General features: G+C 42.2%; 1 protein-coding gene across 1 annotated transcript; it reads left to right on the plus strand.

The window, feature by feature from the left end:
- Window positions 1–1,185: 1,185 nt before the first annotated feature.
- LOC117537723 (alpha-tectorin-like) lies at window positions 1,186–7,005 on the plus strand. The gene is made up of 12 exons (XM_034203048.1): window positions 1,186–1,252; window positions 1,380–1,521; window positions 3,350–3,590; window positions 3,792–3,936; window positions 4,022–4,118; window positions 4,197–4,259; window positions 4,364–4,566; window positions 4,850–4,972; window positions 5,389–5,576; window positions 5,948–6,102; window positions 6,317–6,562; window positions 6,784–7,005. The coding sequence occupies exons 1-12, from the start codon at window positions 1,186–1,188 to the stop codon at window positions 6,962–6,964; spliced, it is 1,851 nt and encodes a 616-aa protein (XP_034058939.1). The 3' UTR covers window positions 6,965–7,005.
- Window positions 7,006–11,566: the final 4,561 nt, after the last annotated feature.

Raw genomic sequence — 11,566 nt, forward strand, 5'->3', positions numbered from 1 at the left:
GCTGTTTGTACAAAATTAACATTTCAAAGACATTGTGTGGCAAAGACAACTTCAAATCAAAGTTTATTTGTAAAAGCATTTCCTAATATTTCTCTCTCTGTTCCTGCTTTCAGATGCAGTTGTCATTCTTCAATTATGGTTTACAAGCTGCTTGCAACACTGTTCATGGTGCTGGCCTTCCGTTTTCTGCTAGTTTAGTAAGTATGACATGAGACTCTTACCTAACCCTAACCCTTCAGCCTCACCGATGTTGAGAGTTACACTTTGTCAGGTCCCGATACCAATGCAATGTGTTCCTGTTTGTTTCTGTGTGCCAGGGAAACTCATATCCTAAATCCTTTATGTTAGAAAGCTGCTGTCTTCCAGCCTTCCTCACACGCACTCTGAATGAGAACTGATCCCTGAGAAGACTTCTGTACCCTAACCACCCTGAGAGATGAGAACTGAGGCTGTGTGTGATCCATTATTCCTTTGTCTCACCATCAGACATCATTCATATGAATACAGAACAAGCTTTCAGTTCAGCAAGGATAGGTGAATGGAGAAGACACCGTGCAGTCTGTTTGCTCCTCTAAGCCTCTCCTTTTAAAACTCTCTTCTTATGTTCACTTCTAAACAGAGATAGGTGTCAGAAATAATGTCATACTCAGCCTTAGAGTTTCAGGAAGCAGAAGTCACTCAGCATCATGTGTTAGCATGAAGACAAAGAGAGTTATTATCAGTGACACCACATGTAGCTGCTAGCATGCAGAGCTAACGGGGCAGGCTGGACTCACAGCACCAGGTGGTTCTGCTCCATCCTGCCCTCAAGTGGACAAAGGAGTTCATTAGAAATATCAATCTGGAATAATGAAGGAGCTCCCCACTGCTCTCACTGTCATTTCATGTCCTAACATCGGAGGAAATATATCACAAGTGGATTCTAGAACACTTTCATTCATGTTTACAGTATTGAGGTTACCTTTGTTTTTAATTATTGTGTTTACTAGTTATTTGAAATGTGTTTTTAAGGTTCAAACATCTGTCCAGGGACTACAGGTGTAAAAGAGCCTCTTGGCTAACTCTGGCACATTTACAGAAATGGTTCTTAGTGTGCAATGTCCCTGTTAAATAAATAATATGCAAACAAATACATTCTGTTTAATCATTTACTAGGAACTGTCTACAAAAGTCGGTGGCACAGTGATGGATACCTGGAAGCCTCCTGCAGGTCCAGCTTTGTTTCGAGACCTGAGTGGATGCAGAGGCTCAGGTAAGCTGGTCTGGGGGTTCCCAAAGAAAGGGATCCTCTAAGTGAAATGTGATATTAAAACATGTCTATCTTAAAATCTGCCTGTAGTCACTGAAGTGTAATATCATTACCTCCATTCTCCTCCAAGGTGGCGCTGTAATGCCGGGTTCAGAGATGCCCAACTTAGGGCCCAGCGCAGAGCCCTGCTCTGTTGAACTGTGTTCTCTGTCTGCAGTCCTCGCTAATGTCACAGCATGTGGGCCCGAGGAGGTTTGCCAAGCGGACAACATGTAAATATGTGCTCTTTCTATCAGGAATAAAGGTCTGACTGATTTGAATAAAGTGTCCCATGTGATCGAACCCTCCATGAGAGAGTGAGGATATTATCCACCTGAGGATTATTGCAGTTATTGATGAATCTGATCCTATTTCTATCACCCCTTTCCACCAAAGCAGTTCCAGGGTCAGTTCAGAGCTAGTGCCCGATAGCTCTCCAGTCCTTTCATGGTTTCCATGAGAAAAACTGGTTCGTGTTAGGAACCAGAGCTGTGCTGGACTGGAACCAAGAACCAGATCTGTGTGGAGGCTGGGTCAGATCACTAGAGCCGAGCAAAGTGACCAAAACGAGACTCACACTTTTGTTTATGTCCCGCCACCTTCCCCGGGCAAACGTAGAGATACGCTCGCTCTCATGGCCCGCTTTGAGGAGCAGCACGACCCGTTCTCCTGTTGTTTTTAAACCAGCTTTCAGGTGTGATCACTTCATACCGTAGGCTACACACGTTGTCATATCAGATCACAAGTGAAATCCTATTGAAAGAACGCCGGTAGAAACGACAAATGACACAATGATAGCAACATGTGCATTTATGGAGAATAATTAAAACGCCGTAACCATCTAATGTTCATCATGTGTTATTATTTTAAATACGTTTAATTTAGTTTGATGGCTCTTAATCTGGTTGTTGCTTCATCAGACTGGCTATGCTAACATCATCCATATGATACAGGGAAACGTTTGCAGGTAACGTCAAACATTGCACATTAAAACTGAACAAAATATGAATCACTGGGGAAATCTGCATCTGTTGCTTTAGAGACAGTCAGCAGTGAATTACTGACTGTCACTAAAGCAACGGGGAATGCCTCTGAATCCTAGTGGGAACAGTTCAACCTGGATCTGAAGAAGAGCAACGAGAGCACAGCTCCAATGCAGCCCGCCATTGCTGTAGTTTTTGCCTGAGCTGGCTTTGCTGGAAAATGCAGGGACGTAAACAGTGCTGTCGGATGAACAGGTAACTGGTCCAACATTGAGAACCAACCGTCCCAACTAACACGGCTCTCATTTCAGTGGAAAGGGCTTTCAAGTCCATCCATTATTGTTTCTGATCAGCTGGGGAACGGTTCAGTCTATAAATCCTAAAAAACCTTCTCCACTTATTTCCCATTGCACTTCTTTGCCATGGTGGGCCTCGTGATGGACACTTTCTGAAAAGAGATCCAAATGGATGCACAGCGTCTCGGTGTGTGTGCAGTGTTCCTATAAAGTGATCCTTTGACCTCTCCTTCATGCTTTACACATGTTTCAATCCTCCGAGGCCAGCTCCATCAGTACTGTAGTGCTGCGTCCATTAGACCAAACCGCAGATATCCGGGTTGTCCCAAGTAGAGTTGAGCATTACCCATAATGCAACACAATATCCCTGTATGGCCTGTTGTATAAAATACTTCAAGATGTTTAGTATTCCACACGTATTTATGAGAGATATTATTATATTTGTACGTGTTTCACAGGCTGAATGTAACTCTACTGACCTTTATGTCATATTGTGAACTTTGAGAAGGGTTCATTTCCTTTGAGTTTAGGATGAGTGTAAAGTATGTCTGTCTTAAAAAGACCCAGACTGTGAGTCCCTCTCCATGTCTTCTTTTACATATCATATTCTATTTACATGTTTATAGACTTTTTGCACTACTTTTTATGTTTGTATTTTATTATATATGTTGCATCGTTGCAGGAGCTCAGGTCCGAAGCATGTCATTGCCATCTCTACACTGCAGCTTTGTGCATATGACAATGAACCCTTTGAATTGAATGTTGAATTGAATGTCCATCAGGTGCGCTATTCCTCCGGTGGTGTGCACGGTGACGGGCTCCACGGTGATTGGTTTCCACGGAGCAGTGCACTCTGTCCAGGATCGCTGTGCCTACAGTCTGATGGAGCCTGAAGGCAGCGCCAGCTTCAACCTCACGGCCGCCTTCAGGGAGCGCCGGCGTACAGATGTTCCTCTTCTGGACCACCTGATCCTGTCGCTGCCAGGTGTGACCATGTATCTGGAGCAAGGAGGAAGAGTTCGGGTACGGTAGCACGTTGTAGTTATGGGTGCTCAAGCAATGCTGATCATTTCCTGCTAGGAGTTACTTTGTGGTGGTGTATCACAAACCCTCTGTGTGTGTGTGTGTGTGTGTGTGTGTGTGTGTGTGTGTGTGTGTGTGTGTGTGTGTGTGTGTGTGTGTGTGTGTGTGTGTGTGTGTGTGTGTGTGTGTGTGTGTGTGTAGGTTGGTGGTGAAGCCCTGGTGCTCAACAGCACAGCTCAGCTGATGCACGGCGTGGAGCTCTCCAAGGACCAGACTGGAGTCACTGCTAAGTTCCCGTCCTCCAACATGACTCTCTTTTTTGATGGCAACAGCGCACATGTGGCAGGTACAGAACAGTACTTCCAATCTGGACTGAATATTACATATTTATTTCTGAAGCATAGCTTTAATTGTACCCTCACATCCACCAGGACTTCCTGAAGCTGTAGAGGGTTTGTGTGGCAGCCCCTCCAACTCCAGCTGGACCACCAGCCTGACTGCCGAGAAGTCCTCTGTCAGCCTCCCTGGGTACCGCTCAGTCTGACTGATATTACCTATTTGTCATGATTAGGGTTCAGATGTGATGTGATCTTTGTCTCCCTCTAGCTGTGAGATTCAATCCCAGGACTCAGTCGACAGCACCATCAACTGCAACCGCTCCACCGACCAGTAAGAGCTGAGCCATGAACACCCTCGTCTTGTCATGCCATATAAGCAGCGTTGTTTCTGCAAGATCAACCAATGTAACACGGAAAACTCTTCCCTCTGAACAGCTGTAATCTCATGAGGCAGCCTCCCTTCTCCGCCTGTCACGAGCACACCGACCCAGAGCCGTACATCAGCGCCTGCACACACACTCTGTGCAGTTACCCGTCAGTGGATGGGGTCGACTGCCACTTTTTGGAGGCTTACGCCAAGGCCTGCAGCCTGGAAGCCAACGTGACCCTGGAGGACTGGAGGTCAACTACTGGCTGCTGTAAGATTCTCTATTTCCATTCGCACTGGAACTCGTGCAGTCAAGCAGACATATTTGATCAAATGTATCCTAAAATCAACCAGAAGCCAAGGCTCCCTAATAAATGGAAAACAAAGTAAAGAAGCAGATACATGAATTAAGTTGTATGTGTGTGTGTGTGTGTGTGTGTGTGTGTGTGTGTGTGTGTGTGTGTGTGTGTGTGTGTGTGTGTGTGTGTGTATGTGTGTGTGTGTGTGTGTGTGTGTGTGTGTGTGTGTGTGTGTGTGTGTGTGTGTGTGTGCAGCCCCCCCCCCTCTCTGTCAGCAGCCCTGCAGTGAACATGAGTTCTGTGGAGAGGAGTTAGGTTCGACCCGCTGCTTCTGCAGGGCTCTGTTCGCCTCCAAGTACAACGCCACCAAGTCTTTAGGTACGGAGCATATCACACCGTTTCCTCTGCTTGCACTGGTCTGAATTAGGGATGTGGTTATTTACCAACAGCCTGCTGCTAACAGCTGCTTTGATGCTGAGCTCTGCCAGAAGAAATATATTGTTTAGTGTAGAATTAGAAACAGCTTTCATTATAGTGTCAAATACATTCTGTCAGTAACTCCACTGCCCGTTATAGTCCATGTTGAAGTGTCGGTGTGCGGTTGAAGTGTCGGTGTGCGGTTGAAGTGTCGGTGTGCGGTTGAAGTGTCGGTGTGCGGTTGAAGTGTCGGTGTGTGGTTGAAGTGTCGGTGTGCGGTTGAAGTGTCGGTGTGCGGTTGAAGTGTCGGTGTGCGGTTGAAGTGTCGGTGTGCGGTTGAAGTGTCGGTGTGTCGTTGAAGTGTCGGTGTGTTGCAGGCGATCCCACGGTCTGCAGGCAGGACTCGGCCTCTGTGGTTCTGGCTGGATGTCTGCTGGACGACAAAGGCATCGACTTCTCCACCTTACACCTCAAAGACCCCAGCTGCAAGGGCCACATGGACCCCCAGAGCCACCTGGTGACCTTCAGCTTCAACAGCAGCACCCCCTGCGGGACGGAGCTCATGGTGCGTGGTTATCACTTCCTCTAGACTCAAGGCGGGTTATTTTCAGAGCGTCTTTGGGCAAACCAGAAGCATATAAAGCTGCTTTAACTGAGTCCTGTTCAGTTGGTTATTGACACCTGCAGCCCTCAGAAGAGCTTAATGATCGATGGAAGGGAAGGAACAGGCTTCAGTCACCCTGTTTAACTTTAATTAAATACCGGGAGAGCATCTTCTCTAGTTCCCTTTATTGATTAGAGACCATGTGATTTATGACCTGGATGGTTTGGACTGTGAACTCCAACACTGACCGTTCTCTGTCAGGATGGAACCGTCAGCAGTGAGCACTGGAATAATGTGGCCGTTAAATGAACTCATGTTCTGTCACATTGCAGAGAAACAACAGCCAGATCGTCTACGAGAACTCCATCATGTCCTTGAACAGCTCATCAGGCGGAGTCATCACCCGCAGCGACCAGTTCCAGATCGACTTCTCCTGCAAGTACACACAGCCAGAGGTCAGGAGTGTGTTCTTCAGGATCAAAGACAGGTGAGCGTCACCTGGTCCTTAATATACCACAGCTCCAAGCGTCACACTGCTAAACTGTGTTTGTGTGTGTTTGTGTGTGTATGTGTGTGTGTGTGTGTGTGCGTGTGTTTGTGTGTGTGTGTGTGTGTGTGTGTGTGTGTGTGTGTGTGTGTGTGTGTGTGTGTGTGTGTGTGTGTGTGTGTGTGTGTGTGTGTGTGTGTGTGTGTGTGTGTAGCTCTGTGGTGCAGCAGCTTGTATCTGGAGAGTGGAACTACACTCTGACGATGAGCTCCTTCAGCGACGCTGGCCTCCTGCAGCTTGTCGGCCCGAACACGGAGATCCTGCTGAACCAGACGGTCTGGCTGCAGCTGGAGGCGGTGGGGCTGGACGCCAACATGGTCGCCATGGTGACAGACTCATGCTGGGCAACCAATCAGGCATCACCTGACAGTAATCTGCGATACGAACTCATCATCAAAGGGTGAGGAAATAAACTCTGACTGTTAGAACAGAATAAACTCTGACTGTTGGAACAGAATAAACTCTGACTGTTGGAACAGAATAAACTCTGACTGTTAGAACAGAATAAACTCTGACTGTTGGAACAGAATAAACTCTGACTGTTAGAACAGAATAAACTCTGACTGTTGGAACAGAATGAACTCTGAGACTTCATGGTGTGTATTTCCTGTCTCCGGGCAGATGTCCGAACCCTGCTGAGGATACGGTGCAGATGCAGGGAAACGGACAGGGAACGTCCAGCGTGTTCTCCTTCAACATGTTCGAGTTCTCTGGAGCAAGCAATGAAATCTACCTGCACTGCAAACTGGAGCTGTGCCCCACACAGGGCCAGGCCTGCACTCCGGTACACACCGAGTACTAATACACAGAGTACACAGAGTGCTAATACACAGAGTACACAGAGTACTAATACACAGAGTACACAGAGTGCTAATACACTGAGTACTAATACACAGAGTACACAGAGTGCTAATACACAGAGTACTAATACACAGAGTACTAATACACAGAGTACACAGAGTACTAATACACAGAGTACTAATACACAGAGCGCTAATACACAGAGTACTAATACACAGAGTACTAATACACAGAGTACACAGAGTACTAATACACAGAGTGCTAATACACAGAGTACTAATACACAGAGTACACAGAGTACTAATGCACAGAGTACACAGAGTACTAATACACAGAGTGCTAATACACAGAGTACTAATACACAGAGTACTAATGCACAGAGTACACAGAGTACTAATACACAGAGTGCTAATACACAGAGTACACAGAGTACTAATACACAGAGTACTAACACATATAGTACTAATACACAGAGTACACAGAGTACTAATACACAGAGTACTAACACATATAGTACTAATACACAGAGTACACATAGTACTAATACACAGAGTACACATAATACTAATACACAGAGTACACAGAGTGCTAATACACATAGTACTAATACACAGAGTACACATAGTACTAATACACAGAGTGCTAATACACAGAGTACTAATACACATAATACACAGAGTACCAATACACAGAGTACTAATATACAGAGTACACAGAGTGCTAATACACAGAGTACTAATACACAGATTACTAACACACAGAGTACACATATTACTAATACACAGAGTACTAATACACAGAGTACTAATACACAGAGTAAAGCTCACTTCCTGTCTGTGAAGCTAACTTCCTGTTTGTGAAGCTAACTTCCTGTCTGTGAAGCTTACTTCCTGTCTGTGAAGCTAACTTCCTGTCTGCGGAGCTAACTTCCTGTCTGTGAAGCTCACTTCCTGTCTGTGAAACTAACTTCCTGTCTGCGTACAGAGCTGTGGGGGGGCAGCTCGAAGGAGGAGCAGATCTGCTATATACGCTGATGGGAACGCGGCCCTCATCACTATGGGATGGAGAAACTGAAGAGCTTTGCATGGTAGGCAGCACCTTCATTTGTTCTTCCTGACGAGTTCCTTAATTAATACAATGTTTAAAGAGTTCCTTGATTAATACAATGTTTAACGAGTTCCTTAATTAACACAATGTTTAAAGAGTTTCTTAATTAATACAATGTTTAGCGAGTTCCTTAATGAATACAATGTTGAAAGAGTTCCTTAATTAAAACAATGTTAAAAGAGTTCCTTAATTAATACAATGTTTAAAGAGTTCCTTGATTAAACAATGTTTAAAGAGTTCCTTGATTAACACAATGTTTAACGAGTTCCTTAATTAATACAATGTTTAAAGAGTTCCTTGATCAATAGAATGTTTAAAGAGTTCCTTGATTAACACAATGTTTAAAGGGTTCCTTGATTAACACAATGTTAAACGAGTTCCTTAATTAAACAATGTTTAAAGAATTCCTTGATTAAACAATGTTTAAAGAGTTCCTTTATTAACACAATGTTTAAAGGGTTCCTTGATTAACACAATGTTAAACGAGTTCCTTAATTAAACAATGTTTAAATAATTCCTTGATTAAACAATGTTTAAAGAGTTCCTTGATTAACACAATGTTTAACGAGTTCCTTAATTAATACAATGTTTAAAGAGTTCCTTAATTAATACAATGTTTAAAGAGTTCCTTAATTAATACAATGTTTAAAGAGTTCCTTGATTAACACAATGTTTAACGAATTCCTTAACCAACCTGTTAAACCCCATCCCCCGAAAAACGCATCATCTTCAGGAAACAGCGTCTGAGGGCATCTTAATATTTAATAAACTACGAATGTTTTATATCCATGTAACGGAAAGAAACTCAGCTAACTGATCATTTTATTTCTTTTTTGCAAAAAAAACCACAAAGCTAACGCTCAGCCTCTGAATTAGCCACGAGCGAAAAAATGCTAACGGCAGTTGCACAGAAACTCACTCATAACACCCTTATTACTTATCGTAGCTGCACATCCAACATATCGATTAGCATCGTGACATGACACAGAATATCGGTACCTACATCATCACTCTATGATAAGAACTTGCGACTTTATAAACAAAAACAGGCATCACAACACTTGGCGCTAGGTAGCTAAAACGGCAATATTGCTTACCTTTGTCGTTGTCTGATCAAAAGTTGACTTCAATGGCATTAAAACGTTAAAACGCTGCTGAAGGTTAATCCATAGGTTAATCCAATGTGTCTGTGTCCCTTTGAGATGATTTCTGATAATCCATAAGCAATAAACCTACTTTCCCGTTTTCAGATTTCAGAGTGTGAGACAGGTTCGCTCATTGTGGCCCCCGAGCCAAAACGTTTGCCCACCCCTGGGTTAACACAATGTTTAACGAGTTCCTTGATTAACACAATGTTTAAAGAGTTCCTTGATTAACACAATGTTTAACGAGTTCCTTGATTAACACAATGTTTAAAGAGTTCCTTGATTAACACAATGTTTAACGAGTTCCTTGATTAACACAATGTTTAACGAGTTCCTTGATTAACACAATGTTTAAAGAGTTCCTTGATTAACACAATGTTTAAAGAGTTCCTTGATTAACACAAAAGCAGCAGTGTATAAACCATGACTCAGCAGTTTCTCTGTGTTCTCAGCTGATTCCTGACGGTGGAAATGAAGGTCTTGTTGCTGTGAAACTGAGCCGGCACATTATCTGAGATTATTCCTGAGGACTCCAGTTATTCTGAGCTTTAACTTCTTTATGATGTGGGGATATTAATCAAAAGGGGTTATTTTACTATGTGCACTGGTATATATATATAATTTCTTCTTTAATATACTGTCTGTTTTTAAATGTGCACAGCCTGAAAGCTACCTGAGTGTTAAAGAAGGGAAACAGGAAGTGAATGAGAACTGAAATATAGATTACTACCCAGGAAGAGGATCAGATCAGATGTAATTCCTCAGAGCACGCTGTTGTACCTTTTTATTGTGATTTTATTACTAATGGAACCAAAAACAATGAATAAAGTGAGTGGGAAAAAGAAACATGAGTCTCAGTCGTTTATTCATTGAGATCGTGTGTGTGTGTCTGTGTGTTCATTTTTGATCAGCACTGATATATTTTTAAAGTTTGATTCAAGTTTGGGAAGATTCTGCTTGGAGTTAAGCACAAAATGGCGTCTGTCTGTTTTAAGGCGAGAAATAAACAGTACAGTAACAGAATCTTGATTTGTGTTTGATCAAGACTGCATATTTTACCAATTAAAATACGCTTCGTTCAGCCTTGGTTGAGAAAAAGGACACCATATGACAACCCAGTCTCACGGCATTTCGTGTTATAGTCACAACATTGAATCTATTGATTCGTGTTCACCAACACGATTTTCCCCTTTTTTTCGTGTCACACAGAACGATTTTTAAAGCAATGTATTTATATTGGTAGTATGTCTCGTGCCTGCACCACGTATTTTTAGGAAGCTCTGGGGTTCATAAAAACATGTTCTTACTCAATATTAAGCCACGATTATTGTTTTTATTTTTAAATGTATAATGTCGGACTTTTGTTGTCGTCAGTGAGGAAACTAAATGGGGCTCAGAGCCTCAGAATACTGAAATCTGTATTTTTTTAAATCTTTTTTTCCTTCTAATTTGTTATTATTTTCTAAATAACACACTGTTATTTACTCACCAATAACACACAATTATCCTTGTTTTTATTTATTTGTTTAATTCCATAATCTCGGGCTTTTTTGGCGTCCGTCAGGAACTGAATTTCAAAATAGAAATAACCGGAAACAGACGTAGGCATTTCGAGCGATTACCCAAGATCCTCAGCTATGGTTTAAGCTCGCTGATTGGATGTTTTAGCCGCAATGCATGTAGGCATATGGTGTTAATGCCATATCAAATCCGGAAAACTTTTTTTTTAAAGAAAATAATACTTTATTCCGAGTGTTTTTGCTTTTCTCTTTGAAAGTCATCACATAACGGCATTGTAATACACGGTTCGGCTGCATTACATATTACAGATCTGCCGTAGTGCTTTATTTATAGAGCCCTGATGAGAAGACCTTTGTAAAAACTGGAAGAAATGCCGCCGAAACTGAATACTTGACGTGGATCATAAATATATCAACAATTAAACAACATCTTCAATTTCTCTTCACACAATACGTCTCCTTGCAGTATCAACACTAATTTGGCTGACTTTTACATTTGATCTAATTCATAGATAGGTTGTATTTACACCATAACGGTGCACAGCTGATATAAAAGGACTTTTATTTTTAAAGATATTACTGATTATCTTTGAATATAAAAATGTCAATAATGAGTCTGAAATAGTATAGCAATATGCTGTAAAATTATGTGAAAGCATGAATAAAACTCAAAAAGTCAAATGTATATGTTTGAACTTGTTCAGAGCTGTTTTGTGTAATTTTAAAACACAAAATGTAAAAAATAACACTTACAAAAATTGCAAAAAACATGTAAAACTACGATTTACAAACACCAACAGGAAACGTATTTCTATGTTTATTAGATATAAC

Source organism: Gymnodraco acuticeps, unplaced genomic scaffold (genome assembly GCF_902827175.1).
Source record: "Gymnodraco acuticeps unplaced genomic scaffold, fGymAcu1.1, whole genome shotgun sequence".
NCBI classification, from domain to species: domain Eukaryota; kingdom Metazoa; phylum Chordata; class Actinopteri; order Perciformes; family Bathydraconidae; genus Gymnodraco; species Gymnodraco acuticeps.

Bases quoted from the DNA above. Each gene is read 5' to 3' on its own strand.
- LOC117537723 (XM_034203048.1), top strand. From the start codon at position 1,186: ATGGATACCTGGAAGCCTCCTGCAGGTCCAGCTTTGTTTCGAGACCTG. The intron at 6,103-6,316 runs GTGAGCGTCACC...GTGTGTGTGTAG, and splicing joins TTCTTCAGGATCAAAGACAG to CTCTGTGGTGCAGCAGCTTG. The intron at 6,563-6,783 runs GTGAGGAAATAA...GTCTCCGGGCAG, and splicing joins TACGAACTCATCATCAAAGG to ATGTCCGAACCCTGCTGAGG.